Genomic DNA, 27,489 nt, shown 5'->3' with positions numbered 1-27,489 from the left:
AATAAGTAAATACATTTACTTACTCTTTTTTTTTTTTAGCAGAATCTGGGAAAGAGAAAATTGCAAATACAGCCTAAGTACTGGATATACTGAGCATTGAAAAAAAAACGAAACTTAATGCAATTTCCTAAAAATATATTTACCCAACTACCTTCCATGTCAATCCTGTAATTGGTTTAATCTGCATGTCAAAAAGAGAGACCTTAACATAGTGCTCCTCAAAGCTCTCTACAGGATCCCTAGCCAGACCATCATTTTTAGGAATAGCCAGCTAATCACCCAATTACATACAATGTAATGTAACACATGTATGCTTGGTAATTCCTATGTTATTCTTAAAACCTGGTCTGGCTGGGGTGTCCCGAGCAGAGGGGTCAGTAATGCTTTGCCAAGCAATGTATGGTGGTCCACCTGGAAGCAATAAATGCACAATACAGTGCAAGTAACTCTTGGTTTTGGCCCAGATTCTGAGGAATTCCATGAACATGTCGGGCAAAATCCTCAGCATAGTCCATAGACGCTGTAATGGCACAGTGGGGGTCTCTGCGTTTGAATGGGACTCACGCTGTGTGAATTCTACCGGGCTGCCAGTCCCATTAAACGCAGGGACCCCTGTTGTGTTAATCTGATGGGCCATTACAGTGTCTTCAGTGTTTGCGAGATGCTTGTGAATTTTCCCTAACACACTGGCTCAAAACCGGCAGTTGCATCTGTACTCGTAGCAGACACGTTGTCAACTGTGCAATCCTTATGTCAAAATAAAATATTTAGTAGCGATGAGCAAAATCGGAGGTCATGCGGTACTATTCTGTCCTCCAAAGCTGCCTCCTTGAAGACTCAAGGCTTCTGACATGCTCTGGGAACTTTCACGAATACAGCCCCAGATGACCATTTGCTGGTCATCGTGAAACATGGAGTCATCTTTTACTCCATATTGTAATCAAGCGTCACTGAAGTAGACAAAAGTTACATTGATTGGCATGAAATAAACATCTTTCTTTTCTTAAAATAAAATAAAAACTCCCAACCCCCTCTTAAAAGCAAAAAAACCATTAGAAGCTTTAAAAAAAAAAAAATATGAAATACAACGCATTTTTTTTCTTTTTACAATTCCAGAGCACTTTTATAACTTAATTGTGTAGGCGACTAACACCATAACTTAGAACCGCTTAACTCTTTTAGTGCCGGAAGGGCCTGGGGCGCAATGCGTTGCAGGGCCTGTTAGCAAAAGGTTTCTTAAAAGTAAGCATTCCAAGTGGTTCAAAATTAAGACAAAGTCTAAAAAGTATAACTCAGTGTAGAACATATTTAATGTTTGTTAAACTGTTGCACCAAGAAGGAAATTATTATAAAAATCAATATTGCGGTTGATGTTTTAAACAATCACTGTTGCTCCTTAACTTTCTTAAAGAAGAATGGCCCTCTGGCTTTCAAACGCTTAGCTGCCCTCCATGAAGAGGTTTTCCCAAGCACAGCACAATAGCCCAGATTCAAACATATGACATACTCTTTAAAATACCTGCACCATCATCGCAGCGAGGAAACGAGGAAGTAGTCATACATGTAATCTAGAAAACAAACATGGGTATGTCGAGTTAAGACAGTCATTCAACTTTCTCCCTCTCAATATGGAGCTGTTAAACGCTGATGAAGATATTCCATATAAATCGGCACTTTTCTAAAGTTGTTTTTTTTTTTTTTGTGAACGCCTCTAAAATGTCATCGACTTGAATATGGGTTTCATATGGTTTAGTATACTAAAGACAGTAGCAGCATTCTAGTTTAGATTAGATCTAAGGCTGAATCTGTAAACAACGACTGACTTTGAATCGGGGGAAACCTGGTTCAATTCCTGGTGTCAGCGCCAAGTCCCTTTATGTCCCTGTGCCCGAGTCACCAAAAACAGACTGTAAGATCATCTGGGCAGGGACTGTGTCTGTAGAATGTCCTATGTGCTGTGTACTGCGCGCTATATTGGAATTGTAAAGAATTGAGAACAGCGCTATATACAGGCATACCCCGCTTTAAGGACACTCACGAGTAAGTACACATCGCTCAATAGGCAAATGGTAGCTCACGCATGCGCCTGTCAGCACGTCCTGAACAGCAATACCCTGTACCGAAGCTGTGCGCAAGTGGGGAGACTATAGAGCCTGTTACACATGCGTTATTTACATCAGTTATGCACGTATAGGACGATTGCAGTACAGTACATGCATCGATAAGTGGGAAAAGGTAATGCTTCACTTTAAGTACATTTTCGCTTTACATACATGCTCCGGTCCCATTGTGTACGTTAATGCGGGGTATGCCTGTATAATAAAGTTATTATTAATGCAATTGGTACTCCAATATGTTAATGCGTATATGCGGTATGTTTGACCACTAAAAAGGTCTTTAACATGACGTTCAGCCTGTTCCGATGAGATATACAACAGACCTGGTTTTTGCATATAATTGGCTTCGAGGATACGATTTAACCTCCAAGAAATAATGCCCGTTCCGGTTTAGATAACAATGTCATGAGCTCTGATTTAACAGAACTTTGTGGATCTGACCCAAGTGTTTTGAAATTGCAAAAATAAGCTGTTTTGGTAACAGCAAGTTATAGAACACAGAAATGACGTGGCAGTGTCTTTATCTTTTGTTGTATGTCAGTTTTTTTCCAGAAGGAAGATGGAACGCTTTTGGCAAACATCTCCCTTCAGTGGGCAGGCTTACGTTGAGCTCTTTTATGCCTTCCATACGCTCCAAATCTCTCGCCTTCTCCTTCAGGCACAATGTTCTGTCACTTTTGTTCCCGCAAGCTTGTAAAGAAAGCAACATCTGTGGGTACTTCTGTTCCTGCAAAGCAAATGGACACGATAAAGGAATAGCTCAGTGATCATGTAAACTGTAAGGCTACAGCCCCGCTGTCCGCGTGTCTGCAAGGCTAGCGGTGCGTGCAGCCAAGTTCCACGGTCTGCAGTGAGCTGCAGGGGAAAACACAGTGGGGGGCGTGACGGGGGCACGGCCATGACGTCACCCGGCAGGTTAATTGTATACACATCTTTTGTCACTAAATCCTATGTTATGATCATATAGTGGAGAAAGACATATATTGGTCACATAAAGTGTTTAGATCCCTCCTTTATTAATATGTGTAGTTTATTCCACATATAAATAGCTGCATATCAGATATAAGTATCAGGAGATGTACCATGAAAGTAGGGTGGAATCACAAAATATAGACACAATTTGATAATTGTACACAAAATTCCTATAATAGGGTATATCCACATGTGATCAGATAGTCATAGGAGTTATACTCGTAGTAGGTAGCCTAATATCTCACAGAGACCCATTCTTCAAGTATATTAATAACAAAAATATTAGAAAAGAGAATATAGGACCCTTTCAGTGTGAGATAGGAAAGCACAATATCGGCGATCAGGAAAAGGCGGAGGTATTAAATACATTATTTGCCTCTGTATTTATGAAGGAGGAGTCACTTACAAAAATATTGCAACAGGAAGAAGGCACAAACTCTATATTAACAAACAATTTGATGTCTGTGGAAATGCATATGCAGCTTGGTAAAATTAAAGTAAATAAGGCACCTGGCCCCGATTGCATACATCCAAGAGTTCTTAAGGAGTCAAGTTCAGAAATAGCCAAACCATTACATTTAATATTCAAGGACTCCATTTCCACAGGCTCAGTACCACAAGATTGGCGTAAAGCAGATGTGGTGCCTATATTTCAAAGGGGAACTAGATCACAACCGGGGAATTACAGACCTGTAAGCCCGACATCAATGGTGGGGAAACTACTTGAAGGTATAGTACAGAATAATATTTAGGAATACCTAATGGATAACAAAATTATTAGTAATATTCAGCATGGATATATGAAGGACAGATCATGCCAAACTAACCTTATTAGTTTCTTTTGAGGTAAATTGGAATTTAGACTAGGGTAATGCAGTTTAGATGTACTTCGATTTTGCAAAGGCACCACGCCAAAAAAAAAGAGGAAACTGTTCTCTGTAAAAATATTTGCACTTGGATTGAAAACTGGTTGAAGGATAGTCAACAGAGCTATCATAAATGGAACTTTTTCAAATTGGGCTAAAGTTGTGAGTGGAGTACCTCAGGGATTAGTACTGTACTGGGACCCCTGCTTTTTAACTTGTTTATTAATGACCTTGAGGTTGGCAGAGAGAGCAAAGTCTCCATCTTTGCTGATGATACTAAATTGTGTAAGGTAGTAGAATCAGAGCAGGATGTAATTTCTCTCCAGAAGGACTTGGAGAAACTGGAAACGTGGGCAGGTAAATGGCAGAGGAGGTTTAATGCAGATAAATGTAATGTTATGCATTTGGGAAACAAGAATAAACAGGCAAGTTACAAATTAAATGGGGCAAAATTAGGTTAATCCTGAATGGATAAGGATTTAGGTGTGCTTGTATTCAGCAGGTTTAGCAATAGTGCTCAATGTCAGGAAGTTGCCCACATAAGATCTTAGGTGAGTTAAAAAATTGGTAGAACAGCAGAGTCCAAAAACGTAAGCACCGATTAACTCATCAGGTAGAGAAAAATCAAAAAAGTTTATTAATTACATATCTAAAAAACAAAAAACATGAAAACAGAACAGGACAATTCTCCCACGCGTTTCAGGCTATGCCGCCCTTTCTCAAGGAATGTAATAGGGGCAGGATAGTGAAAGGTTTAAATAGCCCCTCTGAACTCTAACCCACCTGAAAAACATACAGGTGATAGAACGTAAAGTGGTAATCATTAGGAGTGTACAGGTTTCTGTGTTGGCTAAAAAGTTAGATACTTGATCACATGTATATAGACACCAGATGTAAATTTAGATATGAATTGAATAGATCAAATAGTAAAAAATATATACTAGTAGAAAAATATATGATGCGTGATAATTCTAAATTGTATATTGATAAACAATCAAGAATTGACATGTTGTAAAGCATCTGAGCACGTGACCAACTCATTATTAAACGTTTCTATTATACATAGTAATCAATCTACCAGTCACAGAAAACTAATAACAATTAGAGTAAAAAATCATGAGATTCTCTGTGAAGATTTTCAAGATTTAAATAAATACTTTACTTTATAAGAAAAATGCATTTCAAATGACCTACAAATTAGGTGGGAAATCACTACACTTGAGAATTACCAATTAACCAAACGAATCCCTAGAGGGTTAAGAATGACCAAAGCACCCACGTTTGGATTTGTAGACAGAGATTTTGAAAAGCAGTGAAGTCTTATACTATATGACTGCTCTTTCAAGCTCATTGATCTTATCATACAGCATAGACAGAAAGAGAAAAATAGCTAAACAACTAGTAGAAGAGTTACAGATTAAGTTAGAAGAATTTAAACATATTCACGAATTCAATGAATATGATGATAAATTAGCAATCAATATCAAAAAGTTTGAAAAAACATTATGCAAGTCAAAGAGAATAAATATGACAGAGATAGGCGTGACTACGAACGTGGTCAGGTATACATCTGGCATAAACCACAGCAAGCAAAAAAATTCTTACAATAAAAATACAAAAGAGACACTCAAAAAGGCAATAAACCATCCAAATCCATCTTAAAAAAACAAAACAAGTCTAAACACACTGATAAAAGAAACACAGATTCAGAAATAACAGACAGTGAATCTATCACACATGGTGTCTCTCTCTCGCCCCTGGGACATACAGACCTGCCGCCCACCCGAGGGTTAAACCTTCGTCGGGACGCGCGGAGGCTCAGATTGGGGCTTTGGCTCGGCTGTGCACTGGGCTTGCCTTCATCCCGGTCAGCGGGTCTATCGGGGCCCACCCCTCTTCGAGGAGGACTGAACAGAGCTGCCACCTTACTCGGGGCTGTCCTACTCTGTGCGTTCCCGCCGAGTCCAAGATGGCTCCCGCCGGTTGGAATTAAAGGCACAGCTAATTTAAAAAAAAAAAAAAACGTTGTTTTTTTTTTTTTTTAAAACACCGACTTGCAGTGCAAACAATGGAACCAAGGGTAAACATCCCTTCGGTGGTGCCCGGAGATCCCCCGCTGTGGTCCATCGTAGCCACGAGGTAAGACAGGCACCGGGCAGCCGCCCACATTTAAAAGGGGCCTGACACCAATAATAAAAACAATAAAAATAAAACATTTTAATTTAAAAAACAAGACAACATGGTGGCTGAAGACCCCATAGAAATTAAAGGGTGACTGAGTGGGTGGGGAGAGGAAGACTGTTGGCACCAGACATCCAGAAAGGACCTCCCACCCCCACAAAAATGGGGAAAGAAAGGGGGGAAAAAAACCCCAATAAATAAAAACGAATCGGATTTGGCCTGGGCGAGCTGCTAAGTTGGTTGGATCTGCCTCTCCCCCCAGGCGGTACACATAACCAAATCTTACCTGCAAGAAAAGACAAAGTGGGAACCTGTAATACAAAGACTGTTTTTGACTTAATTCCATTCCACTAAAAATCCAAATGGGGGGCGCGTGCATGACGTGCAGCAAGATGGCCACCTAATACTGTAGCTCCGCCCCAGGACTCCACATATTATTACTACTCAACGATATACGGGCAACTCTCCATCCTGAATCTCACCTGCAAGCAATCTCACCTCCAATAATGCCGCGCAACTCCACGGCCAAGATCTTACCTTCCAAGACAGCGCATCCGACTTCTTCCATCGACAACGTGGACAGTCTCAAACAGCACAAAAAGGCGCTGGAGTACAGGGCGAGTGGGAATCAGAAACTGATGAGATCCCTGCTCCTTTACACTCCAAACAAGATATAGACGAACTCTATGTGAAACCAAAATCAGCATTTGAGCTAGAAATCCAGAAGGCAGTTAAGGAGCTCCGCGGAGATCTAGCCCACGTGGAGGAGCGTACCACAGAACTGGAGGCCAGGGTCACAGAGTTCGGGGAAGTTCAGGACTCTCTGGTGCTGGATGTGGCCACTTTGAAGATCCAGATGTAGGACCAGGACAACCGCTCTCGGAGGAATAATATCAGAGTCCGAGGTATACCGGAGGAGGAAGATGATCTCAATGACTTTCTGATACAAGTATTTACCATGCTGTGTGCAGAGTTCACCGACTCCCAAATGCTATTGGACAGAGCACACAGAGCCCCAAGACCTAGAGCCCCTAATCAAGACAAACCAAGGGATGGTATCCTGAGCATCCATTATTACCGCACAAAGGAATCGATCATGGCGGCGGCAAGAAACCGTGAGGTTATTGAAAGTGACTCCATAAAGGTACAGTTGTTCCCAGATCTGGCGGCAATTACACTGCAGAAACACAAAAATTTAAAGTCTGTCACAGAAATTCTACGCAATGCTGGAATCAGATACCGGTGGGGTTTCCCCTTCCACCTCATGGTGCTCAAGGGAGGCACCCAAGTCTCAATCAAAGATCCCGGAGAAGCTCCCAACTTTTTGGCGAAATTGGGGCTCCAGATGCAGCCCATGGAAACGCAAAGAGAGGGATCAACCTCGAAAAGAGACCAGCTGAAATGGGTCAAGGTGGGATCCCAGAAAGAAAGGCACACAGCACCCAGCGGAGGGACCAACTTGGAGTCTGGCCGAAAGACTTTATTGCCACAAGAGGATCTTCTCTCCCCCATAAGGTGAAAATAAAAGGAAAAAGAAAACCATAAGATAAGTGGAACTATACATGGACTGCTAGTATAATGGATAAAGGGCAATACATAACCAAACTTCTGAGCTGGTTCTATGCAAAGCACCCTGGGTCTCATTGAGTCAAGTTTGGAGGGTGGTCGGGGCGCGCAGGCTTGGCGGGTGGGGGGGTTTGGTTCGGCTTGGGGGCCGTTGTTTCGGGTGCGACGCACTCTCTGTCGTGGTTGGGGCCCTTGCCCTGGTGGGGAGTGTGTTGCGCTTGGGGCGTTGGTTTCTGGGCTGGATTGGATCTCTCATTTGCTGGGTCCGAGGGCCTGGATCATCCTTTATTCTTGAGCAAACCTTTGGGGTTTACAGGACAATCCCAGAAACCATGAGCACTGGTTGTTGACTTAAATTGTTTGGAAGTGAGATGTGTGCCAGATAAACCCCTTTGGATTAATTCTCACTGAATCGAGAACATGAACAGATTGGGGTAGTACTGTACAATAAGATGTTGCCAATGTAGGCCAGAATGACATAGATTGCTTTTATGCTCTTGTAACCATGTAAACGAGTAGTGGGCCAAACCACACAAATAATAAAATATGGGTTCTTTTACTAAATATGGGGGGAGGAAGCTGGAGTAACAGGAGTAATGAAGGTTGCCAAATGTTTAGGAAATGAGTTCCTGGGGCTGCGGATGGGCGGCCGTAGGTGTTACAGCACGGGCGTTTGACCCGAGTTATTGTTTGACACATGCCAAAAAGTTGGCACAGGATGAGTCCTGACTGTTTGGGCCACCCAGTGAGCCCAAATTTTTCCCCCTTTAATGTGTTAGTTATGTACAGTTATTATTGTTTTCTCTTTCCCTATGTGTTTCCCTTCACCTTCAAACACAGTATGTGACCAACAAAATGTTCTTGAGGACATGTATTTCCCAGTTCCTGCATCAGTTAGACATGGGGGGCGCCAACTTTTTTCTCTGCGCCCTCCCATCGGATGTCCTCCTCTCCGCGCCTCCCCCTTATCTTGATTCCTAGCGTCTGGATGTCACGTTGCCATGGCGACGCATCTCCAGATGCCGTCTGAATCAATGTAAGTAGGCTTACAGAGGCCATGCAGCTCCCCCGGCACTTAATTTAAGTGTCTTTGGGAAGAGCGCGGGGCCTCTGTAAACTCTGCGCCCCCCGCCGGTAATCTCGCGCCCCCCCCGCGGGGGTCGTGCCCCCACTTTGCGCACCGCTGAGTTACACTCAAGGTACCAGAAAGGAATAAGCTATTAGCTCTCAAACCACCATAGTGATGCGTACCCTTAAAATACTATCCCATTATGTTAAAGGGCTCAACAGCCAGGCTAAACGCCAGATGGCCTTCTCGAATTATAAGACAGAACTTGCAGATGTTATCTTTTTGCAGGAGACTCACTTTCCCAGGCAACACCAACCCACCTTTTTACATAAACAATTCTCCTAGGTATTTTACTCATCGGCGGTAGTTAAAAAGAGTGGTGTGGCCATAGCTTTCAATAACAACACCCCTTTTCAATTAGAACTCAAGAAAACCGATAAAGAAGGGCGATTTATTCTTTTGACTGGACGGATAGGGGGGTCTGAGGTCATGGTGGTCAACATTTATGCCCCAAACTCAGCAAGGGTCCCATACTTCCCAAAAATTATAGACCTAATTCAGGAATTTAGAAAAGGGCCTCTGATTGTGGCAGGCGACTTCAACGTAGTTCGATCCCCTAAAATGGATAGATCTGGCACTCCCGAGCAGAAAGCAGGTTCACCCTGGCTCGCAGGAGTCAAGATTATTGTCTAAACTATTAGTGGAATCACAGACTGTAGATATATGGAGGTCCCTTCACCCTATCGAGATTACACGTACTATTCAACCCCCCATAGATCATACTCAAGGATTGACATGATCCTAGCGAGACTGGTGGAGAAAATTCCTAAAGCAAACATACATCCTACTACATGGTCAGACCATGCGTTAATAGATATCACAATTCTAAACTTAACTGCTCTGTTAGGTTGGCTGGCCAATGATGACTCAATGAGTCTCTTCTTAGTGTCCCTGATGTGGTTATTCCCCTAAATGAGGACATCAAATTTTATTTTGAAAACAACTATTCCCCTGAGGTCCCGGTTTCCACGGTTTGGGAGGCTCACAAAGCCGTCATAAGAGGAGCACTTATGAGAGTAGCCTCGTATAGGAACAAAAAAATAGGATAAAAAAAACAAAAACAAAAAAAACAGGCGTTAACCCTAGAATTAGAAACACTAGAAAAGAGTCACAAATCTAGTCAATCGGCCGAGATACTGGCAAAAATAATCAGAACCAGAGGTGAATTAAACCTTTGCTTGGCATATAAAACAGAGCAAGCCATGAGATGGACGTCTCAGAAATACTACGAGAGGGGGAACAAGGCCCACACCATGCTAGCCAGGAAGCTAAGAGGCACGGGTAGCCTGGGAGGAGTCCGGGCTATAAAACTAAAGAATGGGGTCTTGTCGCATGATCCTGCCAAAATAGTAGAAGAATTCAGAAAAGGTTACCAAGATCTGTATGGTAAGACTAATACGGTCTCGCACCCAACCCCCAAAACCAATCTCTCCAATTTCCTACAGTCAATTTCCTTACCACACTAACACCACAACAGGCATTGAAACTTAACCAAAGAATATCATGTGAGGAAGTAGTGTCGGCAATTAAAGGCCTTAAAAACCTTAAATCTCCTGGGCCGGATGTTTTTTCCGATACATACTACAAAAAGTTCGCTAAAACTATCGCCCCACATCTTACCACCCCATTTAATAAATTTATGGAGGGCGAGCCCATTCCCAACACTATGTCTACAGCCAATATAGTGGTGATACCCAAAAAAGGAATGGACCCTTCAGACTGTTCGAGCTACCGCCCTATCTCCCTAATAAACACTGACTTGAAGTTATTTGCCAAGATACTGACCAACCGGTTAAATGAGTACATGCCACACCTAGTGCACCATGACCACGTGAGTTTTGTTCCTTCCAGACAAGCCACAGACAACGTACGCCGTATAGTAGATCTGACTCACTCAGCAAACGTGGGAGGTACCCCTTCTCTGCCTATCTCTAGATGCCGAAAAGGCCTTTGATAGACTTGACTGGAATTTCTTGTTCTCTGTGCTAAAATATATGGGTTTTACAGGTCAATTCCTACAAGCGTTCAGGGGTCTCTACCAACACCCTTCAGCTAGAGTTAGATGCGCCGGCCATGTCTCCGATAAAATCAAAATATCTAATGGCATTAGACACGGCTGTCCCTTATCCTCTCTACTACTGTTTGCACTCTCAATAGAGCCTCGGGCAGCCACTATTAGACTAAATCCCAACATCTCAGGGATAACCATTTGTAAAGTTAATTATAAAATGTCTCTATTTGTGGACTGTGTTTTTGACCCTCACACGCCCCTTAATATCCCTCCCAAACCTCTAACAGTCTCTTGATGACTTTGAAAACAGATCAGGCTTTAAAATTAATCATACCAAATCCCTGGCATTGGCGGTGAACGTGCCCAGCGACACCGTCAAGCTTCTCAAACGTAACTTTGATTTCTCATGGCAAACGCATTATATTCCCTAATTCGGAATTAAGGTAACAAAATGATATGAAACCATACACAAATTTAATTATCTAAAACTAATAAAAAATCTGAAGAAAGATTTGGAATACTGGAGCAAATACAATATCTCATGGATTGGAAAAATAATATATATTAAAATGAATATCCTTCCACGCATATTGTATTTTTTCCGCACTCTCCTCATTATGATACCACTTAAAGATCTTGTGGAGCTCCAATCCTGCATTACCAAGTTTGTTTGGAACAAGAAACTCCCAAGAGTCAAGAGAGCTGTGCTATATAGGCCCAGGGTGTTTGGGGGGTTTTCCCTCCCAATCTTCTGAAATACTATCAGGCCTCCCAGCTAAGTCAGCTGCTACGATGGAACTCGGATCTGCAATCTAGAGGATGGGTAGATAGAGAACGCTGAGTCCAAACCAGCGGACATCAAAACCCTTATATGGCTAACCAAATCCAATACGCCAGTAAACACTCTATCCCACCCAGTGATCAGACATTCCCTAACACTTTGGAACAGTCTGAAATATAAATTCAAACTCACAACAGTGAGTTCCCCTATGATCCCGCTCTTCGGCAACCCAGACTTTGACCTAGTTAGAGCGACAGGTGCATTCCAAGCCTGGAGGGCTGCTGGCATTGTCACTGTAGGATATCTGTTTTCTTTTTGTAGGCTTATCCCGTTCCCAGATTTAGAACAAAAAAAAAAAACCTGGCCCCCTCCGACATATTTCGCTACCTGCAGGTAAAACATTTCATCACACAATATTACAGGGCCAGAGAGTCCCCTGCCTTCACTTATTTTTTTAAACACTTTATAGACACCGAGCTCTGGAGAAAGGTATATCTGCTGTGTACCATATTCTAACTAGCTCCGATGCAGGTGGAAATGTCTCTGTTTGCTGAAATGGGAGTAAGAACTAGGAGGTCCTCAAAGTCGAAGACTGGGCAAGATATATGGGAAGCTGCCGCAAAAAGCTCGATATTTACTGTGGTAAAAGAGAACTCCTACAAGTTATTGTATCGCTGGTACATGACACCTGCTAGGCTCCACACGATATTCAACTCACTCGCCGTCCTGTTTTAGAGGATGCGGACAAAACGGTTCGATGTAACATATTTGGTGGAGATGGAGATGCCCAAAACTAGTCCCCCTATGGAAGCTTGTCTTCCAACTAATCAATAGACTGTTAAACGTTAAGTTGAGACCCAATCCATGGTAGCCCTCCTGGGAAGGCTAATTCCAGATATACCGTGAGCCTTAGTAAAGTTGATCACCAATATCATGTCAGCCACGAGATGCTGTATTGCGGCGTCCTGGAAAAAACAGGAGGCTCCCTCTCTGACCATGGTTAAACGTAGGATATGGCATATCTCTGTTATGGAGAAACTCACTGCATTCCTGAGAGAGCTGCCATAAGTTTTCCCAAGTCTGGGATCCCTGGTTTGCGGGAGAAGGGGGACAAGGGGACAATAGAGTTATCCTTTATATAGAGAGGAACAACCAATCTCTCTGAAGTCGAGCGCACAAAGCCTGAAACAATGAGCATTTCCTTTGGAACATGGGTACTGGAGAACAGACAAGTTAAAAACATAAGGAGTTTCTCCCCCCCCCCCCCCCTTCATTCCCTTCCCCCTATGTATTTGTCTGGTTTGGTTATTCTTTAAAATGTGTTAGTGGTACAGCTCAACCCCGTTATAGCGCGATCCGCTTATAACGTGGTTTGAGCGTGGACCCCGAAATTAAAAAAAAATTTTTTTTTGCACACACCGCACACAGCCACAACCCCCCTATCTCTGGTGTCAGCTGCTGGGGCATCGTGGGGCTGCCTGCGAGGATCGGGGCTGGGGGGGATTGGTACCGTGCTGGGGTGCTGCTGGCTGGGGGGGATACACACACAGTCACTGACACACACAGTCACTGACACACACACACACAGTCACTGACACACACACACACACACAGTCACTGACACACACACACACACACAGTCACTGACACACACACACACACACAGTCACTGACACACACACACACACACACACACACACACACACACACACACACACACAGTCACTGATACACACACACACACACACACAGTCACTGATACACACACACACACAGTCACTGACACACACACACACACACACACACACACACACACACACACACACACACACACAGTCACTGATACACACACACACACACAGTCACTGATACACACACACACACACAGTCACTGACGCGCACACACAGTCACTGACACACACACACACACACAGTCACTGACACACACACACACAGTCACTGACACACACAGTCACTGACACACACACACAGTCACTGATACACACACACACAGTCACAGTCACTGATACACACACACACACACACAGTCACTGATACACACACACACACACACACAGTCACTGATATACACACACACACACACACACACACACACACACACACACAGTCACTGATATACACACACACACACACACACACACACAGTCACTGATACACACACACACACAGTCACTGATACACACACACACACACACACACAGTCACTGATACACACACACAGTCACTGACACACACACACAGTCACTGACACACACACACAGTCACTGACACACACAGTCACTGACACACACAGTCACTGACACACACAGTCACTGATACACACACACAGTCACTGACACACACACAGTCACTGATACACAGTCATTGATACACACACACACACACACACACACACACACACACACACACACACACACAGTGGAGAGCAGAGGCAGCGACGGGTGTGAGTGACTGGAGGGGGGGGAGGGAGGAAAGGCAAGCGATCCGTGCAGGCAGCTCCCTGCCTTCCCCTGCACCCACCTCCTGCAAGCGGCAGGGACTGCTCACCACCACTGCTCGCCAGGACAGACAAATGTACAACCCCCCTCCCCCCGGGCACCCCCGCTACCACTTCCAATCACCCCTGGCTGGGATCCGGGGCAGAAAGGGATGGGGGGGGGGGGGGGGGGGACGACGACACCACGCAGCAGAGGAGCCAGGAGCGGGAAGACAGACACACACACACTCACCGTGTACTCTGTACAAAGCGGAAGCCCCGCTCCCGGCATACTCTGACCTGCAGCCGATTGGCCGGCCCGGTCGGCATTAAGGAGGGATGGTGGGGAGGGATAATCAGAGGGATGGTGGGGAGGGATAATCGCGGCGCCCCTCTAGGCAAGCCACGGCGCACAGATTGGGAACCACTGGTATACATGTTTATACCAAATATGTAAAACATAGGAAGGATGTTGATCCAGGGAAAAATCTGATTGCCATTATTGAAGCCCCCACCCACTAAGTAATGAAAGGCTTTACTCTAAAAGTAGAGATTGCAAAAAAAGAAAACGAAAAGGAGAATATAGGTGAAGAGAAAACTGTACTCACCATATAGATGCGCCTGTGCTTGGCACCAGTGAAATGTTGTATAATGGAAATGAGATCAGAGGCAACATCACAGATTATGCACTTGTAAACCTGTCGCAGACTTCCTGGTTTAATAAATTGCACTGCGTATTGTAAACCTACAAAACAGAAATATTTGTAAAAAGATGCAGTCATTTACGATTACATTTGCCGCTCACCTTTAAAATACTTCACAAGGGACCATTTAATCTGTACATTTTAGCTTCCTTTTGTTGTGTCCAGATATGGCTACGTACCAAATTAAAAAGGCGGGGAAAAAAAGATAGCCTTCAGTGCAGTAAGGGCAAGCAAAGCATTGCTGACTAGGCCTGGCAATGGAGTTAAATAAATGGCACCTTGATGTGGTTAGGCACAACAGTAAAGACAGTATCAATGCAACAATCCAATTGCTACAAAATGCCAAGTATGTCTAATAGAACATGTGCTGAAAAAACATTTAAAAACCGGCACACCAAAACATGAGCGCAAAATGTATTAAAAGGAATCAAAGCATAACCGTGACATCAATGTACCAAAAACCAGACGGTCCCATCCACTCATCTTGTTTTTATGCCAAGGCCACTCTATTTTAAGCTGCTCTATTTCAATCTGAAACTCACCTAGTCCTTTTATCCCCTGTACCCAATTTTCCAACTAACTGTCCAAGAAATGTCTGTGAACAGACTATATTGAGGCAGCTCTGACCATGGCAATCTTCTACACACTGGATAATGTACAATATCCCATGTAGTGCAATTTGTTTTCTTTATAGAAATAAAATACTACGTTGCAAGAAGAAAAAAAAATTATATTTATATTTTTTAGTCGCACCACATAAAAATAATCAAGAACACTACCAACCTACTTGGCAGCGCTCAGCCACAGGCTTATTTCATTTAAAAAGAAAAAGTTCCTTATATTTTAGTTCTTGTAATGTGCCTGATAAAATGTTCTGTCTACTTACCGATGAGGGGTTCATCTCTTTCAGGATCATTAAAATAATCTTGCAGGCCAGTAATAGACAATGAAGTTTTCGGTTTTGCCCCTAAAACAATAGTTTGTTTTTTTAAAAGCAATTATTAAATATTTAAGCGTAAGTTATTATATATATATATATATATATATATATATATATATATATATATATATATATAAAAATAAAAAATAAAACACAACAACAACAGCACCAATATTAATTTCATATTTTCGAGCTGACTTGCATGTCATGGATTACTACAGCTATAGGGGTGATAGGGGCATATTATAGTTCAGTGTTGCCCAACAATTTTTACATTGTGGGAGCTTGTGGGGACGACGACAACTACACGCTTAAAAAGGCCCCAAACAACTATACCGTGTGTGCAGACAGCATGGATGGCATAGCTATCAATCACTGCATGAGCTTTCAAAGTCACACCCCACAATGCTTTGCTGCAGTGAATGTAAAGCTCCTGCTGTAATTTACGGCTATACCACCCGTGCCAAGGTGCAGTTTGGGGCCTTACCAAGTGAACAGTCCCCACATGGGCTCAGGAACCCACTACACTGCCTGGGATTCGCCATTACATATTTATTTTCACAAACCCCTTGAAGACACCACCTGAACTCCCTGCTGGGAATCACCGATATAGTTGATAGCTATAGGGATTGTGTGCGGCATTGCAGGCACATTTCTTATCGAAAAACTGGACCGGTTTAACATTAGTAAAACACTGTGCTTAGCTATTAAATTACAAATCATATCACAAGCAGTTCAGGTATTAACTAGTGTTATAGGGATGTCATCAGCACACAATTTTTAAATAAGTAGTTCCAAACCTTTTTTATACGGCGACCCCTGTATTTCTTTTGTGCCAATCCCAAGAGCTAAGATCTAGACCCATGTTTATTAACCTTTTTTGGTTAAGGAACCATAGAATTATATTGTGAAATTCTGAGTAACCCCCAACCCTCTCTAATAGCGTATCGGAGACGAGATAGATTGTTAATTCTACAGTATTTTGTACTACTTTTAAATGACCTGAAAATGACATGGAACCCTTTTATGGATGCCCGGAGAACCCAAGGAACCTGTTGAAAAATACTGGCCTAGACTAATGTTTCTAGATTTCTGCTGCTTCTTTCTTAATTATGTTTAAACTCAATTGCAGTAATCCTAGTTTCTATTTCATGAGGGGGAAGGGGGTGGAGTTGTATTTTGTATAGCATTCTAAATTGTTTCTTGAGTTATACATTTCAGTGATGCACTTGTCTAACTTAGGGACTTGGGACACCGTGATTAAGAACACCGTTTCAGAAATTAAGAAGCGTTATTCCATCAGAGGACGGCTGAACTCGGCTTCTGAAATTATTTCTGTTTTAAAGATGTTACACATTGGACCAAATTGAACTAATGTTTTAATTTATTCTTTAGCTTAAAACAAGGTTAATTGATACTGGATCAAAAATAAAAAAACAGACACGTACAGCATAAGTGATTTTGTAAATTGTAATCTGAAGTTTACAGTTCACACTTATCTGTTTAACCTCTCCATTATTATGGTCATCTTTCTTACAACAGGCTCTCGGACATGCGTCCATACATTGGAACACCTAAATCACTTGAGAGCAGCAAAGCAGACTGACAATCACCCACACACTTACTCATTTAGAGTTTCTTATAACTGACAACATATGAAATCTTTCAAACACCGATTACCGACCTTAGTTCATCACTCTATTCTTCGTAGAACTGTACCTTTTATTAACACATTACAAGGATTGCACATGTACAGACTGGAAATCCCCAACAACGTTTCCAAAATGTTTATGTTTTTCTACCAACAAAAATTCCTTGAAGTTTTTTTCCCTTTGGAACAATGTGCAGAATTCAGGCACACAAGGTCTATTGCTTATGTTAGTCTACGGACGAACAATAAAAAAAAGAAGTTGGGGCTTGTGTAAAAGTGGTACATGAAAAATTACACCAAGGGGTTTGTTCCAATTTTTGTCCAATGGACTCCAGATTTCAGTTTGGGAAGTGTGAGAGAGAGGCGTTACATGAAGCACAGATTACAAGGATATGTGCGGTGCTGTGCATTACCCTTTCTTTCTGCATTAAACAAACTGTGCCAGGCCCGGTTTAAAAATCTGTTCCACGTGTAAGAACCTTGAGCAACCAGCTTGTTACATATGACCACTTCACGCGCAAAATGGCGCAGTGCGTCAAAACAAATTTTCCTTTGTGTTGATACATACTGTAGACCTCTAATGCTGGGGCCATGGTACTGCAGACCGTGCGGAGGCGTCCAAACGCTGAGCGAACAGACTGCCTTAAGGCAGTGTTCGCGTCCATGCGGCGGGTGCGTCCGCGCAAAAGCAGGAGGGGGCGCGCGTTGCAGACAAGTCACAGGTCACGTGACGGGTTCGCCCAATGAGAGTGAACCAGCTCAGTGACGTCACTAGGAACGCCCCCCACGGCGCATCTAGCATGGCCAGGGATAGCACCCGCTTTCCCACAGCCTCCGCACGGGAGAAGGCACCATGGACCCAGCCTTAGTATTGAGGAACCCCGAGAGCGGCGTAATAAGTATATTTCCTGAACATGGTTCTGACAAATAATTGTACTATCACAGCTGCTGATTTAAGCCAATTTAGGCTGTAAAATTGATGTTACCATATTTTGTTGTCATATTAAGGAAAATATACATTTTTTTTTTTAACAAAAATATTTGAAAGAATAACTGACATCTATCTTATATTGATTATATATAGGGATTCCAGATTTACGTTTTAACAGAAAAACACCACCCACTGCACTTTGGTTAAAACCATTAAACACTTGAATTAAAGCATCCTTTCTTATTAAATTCCACCTCTTGTGGCAGCCCCGTCCCCTGGAAGAAGGAGAAAAGAGAAAGAGACGGAAGAGAGAGAGAGAGAAAAAGAGATGGAAGAGAGAGAGACGGAGACGGACGAGAGAGAGAGGAAGAGAGAGACGGAGACGGAAGAGAGAGAGATAGGAAGAGAGAGAGACGGAGACGGAAGAGAGAGACGGAGACGGAAGAGAGAGAGAGAGAGACGGAAGAGAGAGAGAGAGAGAGACGGAAGAGAGAGAGAGAGAGACGGAAGAGAGAGAGAGAGAGACGGAAGAGAGAGACGGAAGAGAGAGGGCGCACGAGAGAGAGGGCGGGCGCGCGAGAGAGGGCGGGCGCGCGAGAGAGGGCAGGCGCGAGAGAGAGAGGGCAGGCGCGAGAGAGAGAGAGGGCGGGCGCGAGAGAGAGAGGGCGGGCGCGAGAGAGAGAGGGCGGGCGCGAGAGAGAGAGGGCGGGCGCGAGAGAGAGAGGGCGGGCGCGAGAGAGAGAGGGCGGGCGCGAGAGAGAGAGGGCGGGCGCGAGAGAGAGAGGGCGCAAAAGAGAGAGAGGGCGCGAGAGAGAGAGAGGGCGCGAGAGAGAGAGAGAGGGCGCGAGAGAGAGAGCGCGAGAGAGAGAGAGGGCGCGAGAGAGAGAGGGAGAGGGCGCGAGAGAGGGAGAGGGCGCGAGAGAGAGCGCGAGAGAGAGAGGGAGCGAGAGAGAGAGGGAGAGGGCGCGAGAGAGAGAGGGAGAGGGCGCGAGAGAGGGCGCGAGAGAGAGAAGGAGAGGGCGCGAGAGAGAGAAGGAGAGGGCGCGAGAGAGAGAAGGAGAGGGCGCGAGAGAGAGAAGGAGAGGGCGCGAGAGAGAGAAGGAGAGGGCGCGAGTGAGGAGGGCGCGAGAGAGGGCGCGAGAGAGAGAGGGCGCGAGAGAGAGAGGGCGCGAGAGAGAGAGGGCGCGAGAGAGAGAGGGCGCGAGAGAGAGAGGGCGCGAGAGAGAGAGGGCGCGAGAGAGAGAGGGCGCGAGAGAGAGAGGGCGCGAGAGAGAGGGCGAGAGAGAGAGGGCGAGAGAGAGGGCGCGAGAGAGAGGGCGCGAGAGAGGGAGAGGGCGAGAGAGAGAGGGATATAAAGATACACCAACAAAATATATATATAATAAAAAATATATTATATATACATATAGTGACAAAATACCCTTTTTGCCTGAAGGGTTCTTGTCTGGGAACCTTAAACGCTATCTTTTAGGGGAAAGCACATTCACGGGACCATCCAGCTCTGGTTTAAGTGCTTGATTTTCTTTATTACTCCAGCAGACAAAATCAAGACAAACAAAATAATCAAAATATATCCTAGCTCTTTCCGAGCATTAACTAGACAGCAATTCTCTAGATATCTTTGGGTGGCTTTCCCACTTACCAAACAATAACACACATATCATAGTGCCTGTCTGTAGCATCCAGCTCTCTTAGCTGGTATAAGGCTTGGTCCCTGCTGGCTGCTGCGGGGACAAGAGTCGCCCCTCAATGGGGCCGGGCCCGTTGCGAGGTTTCAGACACATTAAAATTGTGATTAGACCAAGCGACGGAGCGCTAGGCCACCCCCCCCGGCAGTTCAGCCAAGGAGGGCGAACCTGCCGGGTGATGTCATGGCCGCGCCCCCATCACGCCCCCCTGTCTTTCCCCCTGCAGCTCACTGCAGACCGGGGAACTCGGCTGCATGCGAAGCCAGCCTCGCGTGCAGCGCAGGCAGAGCCATAGCCTTAGGGGAGAGAAGAACTGATCCAGCCTGGCCTTTTTACACTCTTTTAATCAAGGCCAGGTGATGTCTGCACCTGGCTTCATTTGCAAACCCTTCCCATGGTCTTTAACCCTTAGTAGGGATAGGTATATAAATAAACAAACAAACACAAGATTCCCCCTTGAATGCACTCAGATCGATCAGTGAAGGTGATATGATTATTTAATTAAAAACCTTTTAGTCCCACATATAAAAATAGTACTTGTATAGAGGGGCATGGCCCAAAAAGTCCAGGGGCCTCTATACAAGTACTATTTTTATATGTGTGATTAAAAGGTTTTTAATTAAATAATCATATCACCTTCACTGATCGATCTGAGTGCATTCAAGGGGGAATCTTTTGTTTGTTTGTTTATTATTATCCTAGTCCTCTTTTGCACCGGTATACGGTCTCAACTACTTGTTTATAATTTACTCATTGTACTTGAGCTGATGCGGGAGCTTCCCTCGTTCCTTTCCCCTTCCCTTCTTCCTCCCCTCCCGGATTATTAGGGATAGGTATAATTTGCAAATGCAGGGCTTCTCTCTCTCTCTCTCTCTCTCTCAGTTTACAGGGGTCTGGAATGTGAAAGGGAGTTAGGCAAAGAATAGTTTAATCAGTCTTGAATAAGGGAGTTTGTCAGAACAGAGATTGATACGAGTAGACATCTCACAAGGATGTATGGAGATAAAACTATAGGGAGACATTGTTCTACCATGAATGTCTAAGAGAGCAGCTAAAGGCGATAATATGTTATTTTACAGTCTATTAATTGTATAATCTGGTTGCTCGTGAGAAAGAGGCGACGTAAAGCTACCGTGCAGGGCTTACAAGAAGATATAAATGTTATGTCTGTGTATTGAACTCAGAACTACTAATATTTTGAACAGCTGACATCTCTTGTAGTGATGCCAACAAAGACTGCAGTTCTCCGCTCATAACCGAGAATGCCTGTAAAGACTTGTATATGATGCAGATTACTTTTTGTCTCTGAATAAAATGGAACAAGAACCGATCCACTGAATTGTTGACTGAGGTAGAAATACCCATCTTCATATATAAAACTCTGACCTCATTATTGGCTGAATCTAGCTCATCAATACAACTAACGAAACCCTACGCTTTTTCTCCTATGATTGAGCTGAATATTTAAGTCAGGGATTCAGCTCCTCTGACACGGTTTCATACAGAGAACTTATCCAAGATCTCACGATTATCAATTACTCCAAGAGGCTAGAAACTGGGTATTGTTACTAAAGCTGAATAAGGATTTCTCTATATTGAACACCCGAGGATGTCAATATTCTTTCTATCACCTCCCGAAGGTGCATAAGTGTCTCAGGAATCCTCCTGGTATACCTATTATCTCCGGAATGGAGTTGATGATATCCAGCCTGTCTCAATATGTTGACTACTCTCTCCAACCTTGTGGTCAAACTCAGGTCCTATCTGAGGGACATGCTGCACACCAGGCGCCATCTTGGAAATTAAGTGGAAAGACTCCTATAGATGGGCATCTTGTGATGTTACATCATTATATACCTTTTTTATCATACAGTATTGAGTTTATTTTGAGATACTATAAAAACAATGAGGATAGGTATTTAGGGAACGGCCATGGGGACTAGGTTCGCCCCCAGTTATGCCACTCCACATTGGATTGTGGGAAGACACTTTATGTGTGGTACAACAAAGAGTGAGGGGGGGGGGGCTGGTCTACTGTGGCAGTTTCATAGATGACATTATTTGGGCTGGAGAGGAGGAAACTTAAAGGAAGACCAAGAATCTTGACCTTCCTTTGCAGCCAGGGCCACCGACAGGGAGGGGGACAGACAGAACAAGTGTCCCGGGCCCGTTGGCTGCGGGGGGCCCGATCTCAAGTTGCCGCCGGGCCCCAGCTCTCCTCAGCTGCAGGCCTCCCTCCACACCGACTGTCCCACCCTGACGTCAGCAGGCTTCCCTCTAATGCTGCTGCACGCCCGAAGCTCAGCGTGCTGATGTCAAAGCCCCGGCGTGCGCCAGAAGCTCAGTATGCGACAGTCAGAGAGGAGGGATAAGCCTCCAGCTGGGGCCCGGCGGCAACTAAAGGACTGGCAGCCGAGCCCCCCGCAGCCCTCAGGCCCGGACTGAGACCATCCCCAAGGTAAGTCTGTATTATATATATATTTATTTTTTAATTTTTATATGTATTGGGGCTTTTTTATATGTATTTGTTTTTTTATATGCATTTTGTTTTTTTTTATAGATGTATTTGGGGCTTTTTAGGTGTTTGGGGCTTTTTATATATTTGGTTTTTGATATAGAGAGATATAGAGATATATTTGGGGCTTTTTTTTAATAGGTATTTAGTTTTTTTTATATGCATTTGGGGCTTTTTATATGTATTTTTTTAAATATGCATTTTTTTTTTATGTATTCGTTTTATATATTTACTAGCTGATATACCCGGCGTTGCCCGGGAAGTAATTCTCCTGCTCCCCCTGTCTCCGCTCCCTCTCTCTTTCTCCCCCGTTCACCCTTGCACCTCACATCACTCCATCCCCTGCACCTCACAAAACTCTCCCCCCCCTGCACCTCACATCACTCTCCCCCCCCTGCATCGCACATCTCTCCCCCCCTGCATCGCACATCACTCCCCCCCCTGCATCGCACATCACTCCCCCCCCTGCATCGCACATCACTCCCCCCCCTGCACCGCACATCACTCCCCCCCCTGCACCGCACATCACTCCCCCCCCTGCACCGCACATCACTCCCCCCCCTGCACCGCACATCACTCCCCCCCCTGCACCGCACATCACTCCCCCCCCTGCACCGCACATCACTCCCCCCCCTGCACCGCACATCACTCCCCCCCCCTGCACCGCACATCACTCCCCCCCCTGCACCGCACATCACTCTCCCCCCTGCACCGCACATCACTCCCCCCCTTGCACCGCACATCACTCCCCCCCCCGCACCGCACATCACCCCCCCCTGCACCGCACATCACACCCCCCCTGCACCGCACATCACACCCCCCCTGCACCGCACATCACACACCCCCTGCACCGCACATCACACACCCTCTGCACCGCACATCACACACCCCCTGCACATCACACACCCCCTGCACCGCACATCACACCCCCCCTGCACCGCACATCACACCCCCCTGCACCGCACATCACTCCCCCCCGCTGCACCGCACATCACTCCCCCCGCTGCACCGCACATAACTCCCCCCCCGCTGCCCCGCACACCACATCAATCCCCCCCGCACCGCACACTACTCCCCCCCGTACCGCACACCACTCCCCCTCCCCTTCACCGCACACCACTCCCCCTCCCCTGCACCGCACACCACTCCCCCTCCCCTGCACACCACTCCCCCTCCCCTGCACCGCACACCACTCCCCCTCCCCTGCACCGCACACCACTCCCCCTCCCCTGCACCGCACACCACTCCCCCTCCCCTGCACACCACTCCCCCTCCCCTGCACACCACACCACTCCCCCTCCCCTGCACACCACTCCCCCTCCCCTGCACCGCACACCACTCCCCCCCCTGCACCGAACACCACTCCCCCCCCCTGCACCGCACACCACTCCCCCCCTGCACCGCACACCACCCCCCGCTGCACCGCACACCACTCCCCCCCGCTGCACCCCACACCACTCCCCCCCGCTGCACCGCACACCACTCCCCCCCGCTGCACCGCACACCACTCCCCCCCGCTGCACCGCACACCACTCCCCCCCGCTGCACCGCACACCACTCCCCCCCGCTGCACCGCACACCACTCCCCCCCCGCTGCACCGCACACCACTCCCCCCCCCCCCCTCGCTGCACCGCACATCACTTTCCCCCACATCACTCTCCTCCCCCTGCACCTCACACCACTCTCCCCCCTGATGGGTAGGGGGGGTTTGTTCGGCAGCTGATGGGGGGGTGTTCGGCAGGTGAGGGGGAGCTAGGAGACTCACATGGTTGGTTACCTGTGATTGCCAGAGGAGGCAGCAGGCGGGCAGGAGCGAGTGAGGAGAGGGTGAAGTGCCCCATAGACACTCTAGTAGGGGCCGGTGCGACGGCTGGGGGTGATGGGGGGGCCCGACGGGACTGCGGTGGTAATTGGCGGGACGTCCGGCTTATCACTCCCCCCCCCTGCACCTCACATCCCTCTCCCCCCCTGCACCTCACATCACTGTGACGGGTAGGAGGGGGGTGTTCGGCATTTGATGGGGTGGTTTCGGCAGGTATGGGGGGAGGTGTTCGGCAGCTGAAGGAGGGGTGCTCGGCAGGTGAGGGGGTTACACGGCGGCTCACAGGGTTGGTTACCTGTGAGTCCTAGCGGAGGCAGCAGGAGCGAGTGAGGAGAGGGTGAGGTGCCCCTGAGACACTGGAGTAGCGGCTCGGCGGGACGTGAAAGCGGCAATATGGGGACCTGACAGTACTGCGGAGGGGGGGGGGGGGGCGGGTGTCGGTAGCTGGTGGGACACCCGGCGGTGATTGGGGGAGGGGGGAGAGAGAGAACAGGCGCGGGGGGTGGCGTGAGTGAGGCGGGATGGTACCTGGCGGTCCGCGGATGTTTTGAGGGTGAGGGCGTGCGTAGCCCTGTTTGTGACGTCACCCCACCCCGCAGGCCAATCAGAGCGAGAGCCGCCGCCACCAAACAGCAACCGCACAAACAATTTTTCTGATATATATATATATATATATATATATATATATATATAGCAACTGTAAATATTCCTGTATATTCATTTGCATGTCTTAGACAGGTCTGCAACCCTGTCTTTCACCATTATCACCCAGCAAACAGCACTTCCACTGCAGCAAGGGATTCTGGGAAATGACATGCAAATGAGCACACAGTGCCACCTTTTATCTCATGCTCACATTACATGAGCAAACCTTAGTCAATGCATGCTGCTTTAAACACAGCTTTTAAGCAAGGACTTGGGAGATGCAAAGTCAGTTAACCCACTGACTTTGCATCTCCCAAGTCCTTGCTTAAAAGCTGTGTTTAAAGCAGCATGCATTGACTAAGGTTTGCTCATGTAATGTGAGCATGAGATAAAAGGTGGCACTGTGTGCTCATTTGCATGTCATTTCCCAGAATCCCTTGCTGCAGTGGAAGTGCTGTTTGCTGGGTGATAATGGTGAAAGACAGGGTTGCAGACCTGTCTAAGACATGCAAATGAATATACAGGAATATTTACAGTTGCTTTATGCTTTACTGTGGAGGGTTTTAGTCACTTTTTTTACCCACCATCAATCCCCCCTGCATGCAAATGAATAGTCGTGGTGATTATATATATATATATATATATATATATATATATATATATATATATATATATATATAGATATATCTCTATATATATATATATATAGAGATATATATATATCTATATATATAGTTTGGGGCTTTTAATATCTATTGTTTTTTTATATGTATTTGGGGCTTTATATATGTATTTGAGGCTTTTTATATGTATTTGTGGCTTTTTATATGTATTTGTTTTTTAAATATATTTATTTGGGGCCTTTTATATTTGTTGGGGCTTTAAATATGTATTTGGTTTTTCTTATATATACTTGGGGCTTTTTATATGTATTTTTTTTTTAAAATATGTATTTTTTAATATGTATTTGGGGCTTTTTAAAGGAATTTGTTTTTCTATGTATTTAGTTTTAATATTTGTTTTTTTATATGTATTTAGGTTTTTTATATGTATTTGAGGCTTTTTATTTGTATTTGTTATACATATTTGGGGCTTTTTATATGTATTTAGTTTTTTTAATATGTATTTTTTTTATATGCATTTGTTTTTGTTACACGTATTTGGGGCTTTTTATATGTAATAGTCTGAAAAACCCATGGAGCCCATATAAGTTAATGCTCGCTGTTAACACAGCTTTAAAGCACAGCATGGGAATCAGATGCAAAGCCAGAGAAACCATTCACAGACATGTTTCAACCTTAATGGGTATCATCAGTGTGATGTTGGTTGTACTGCTGGCTTTGCATTTTCAAGACTGTAGTGTTTACCATCACGTTTTAAGTTCAGACAAAAGGTGACACATTGTGTGCTCATTTGCATGTCATTTCCCAGAATCCCTTGCTGCAGTGGAAGCACTGTATGCTGGGGATAATGGTGAAAGGCAGGGTTGCAGACCTGCCGAAGACATGTGAATATGCTCACAAGTGATCTTTTTATTTGATATAGATTTTATATGTATTTGTTTTTTGTTTAAATATATATTTGTTTTTTATATGTATTGGGGCTTTTGATAAAAAAAAACCATATATATATGTATTTGTTTTTGTTATATATATTTGGGGCCTTTTATATGTATTTTTTAATACGTATTTAGGTTTTTAAAATATGTATTTTTTATATGTAGTTTTTTTAATATATATTTTGGGCTTTTTATAGGTATTTAGTTTTTTTAAATGTATTTGGGGCTTTTAAAATGTATTTTTTCATATGTATTTGTTTTTTTTAATATGTATTTGGAGCTTTTTATATGTATTTGTTATACGTATTTGGGGCTATTTATATATTTTTTTATATGTATTTGTTTTTTTTTTAATATGTATTTGGGGCTTTTTATATGTATTGTTGGGGTGTGTTTATATGGATTTTTGTTTTTATAAGTTTTTTTTAATATATGCATTTGGGTGGGTTTTATATGCATTGGGGTTTTTTTTACATAGGAATTTTTAAAATGTTATATGTATTTTTTTATATATTTGTATTGGGCTTTTTTTGATGTATTGGTTTTTTAAAAAAATGTATCTGTTTTATATGTATCTGTTGTTTTAAATGTATTGGGGAGGTGTTTTTTTTGGTATATATTTGGGCGGTTGTATATATCTTCGGGGAAGGTTTTTTTATATTGGGATGGGGCTTTTTGGTATATATTTTGTGGAGGGGGGAGTGTGTGAGGGGGGAAGAAATGACTGAGTGGGATTGAGCGAGAGTGGGGTAATTGACATAAGGGGGGGAGAGTGAGAGGAGTTGACTGAGGAAAAGCGGGAGTAAGAGTGAGACGCAGGGGAGAAAAATACATGCGAGGTGGGGGGCAGGGACTGAATGATAGTGGGGTAATTGATGGAGGAGAGGAGAGTGAGATGTGAGACAGAGGGGAGA

General features: G+C 44.7%; 1 protein-coding gene across 3 annotated transcripts in view; it reads right to left on the bottom strand.

Annotated features, from left to right (window-relative positions):
* The window catches only part of LOC142487214 (uncharacterized), a 65,332-nt gene that overhangs the window by 15,952 nt on the left and 21,891 nt on the right, over positions 1-27,489 (bottom strand). For 2 of the 3 annotated variants that reach the window (XM_075586058.1, XM_075586060.1), the window contains 5 exons: positions 15,711-15,791; positions 14,729-14,865; positions 2,722-2,844; positions 1,508-1,568; positions 24-45 (listed from right to left, as the gene is read on the bottom strand). In XM_075586058.1, the coding sequence (XP_075442173.1) occupies positions 24-45; positions 1,508-1,568; positions 2,722-2,844; positions 14,729-14,865; positions 15,711-15,791 (424 nt within the window). The remainder of the gene's footprint in view (positions 1-23; positions 46-1,507; positions 1,569-2,721; positions 2,845-14,728; positions 14,866-15,710; positions 15,792-27,489) is intronic. The other variant, XM_075586059.1, reaches the window with a different exon arrangement.

This window comes from Ascaphus truei, chromosome 2 (genome assembly GCF_040206685.1).
Source record: "Ascaphus truei isolate aAscTru1 chromosome 2, aAscTru1.hap1, whole genome shotgun sequence".
Lineage (NCBI taxonomy): Eukaryota > Metazoa > Chordata > Amphibia > Anura > Ascaphidae > Ascaphus > Ascaphus truei.
This window is presented reverse-complemented; position numbering and strand designations above follow the sequence as displayed.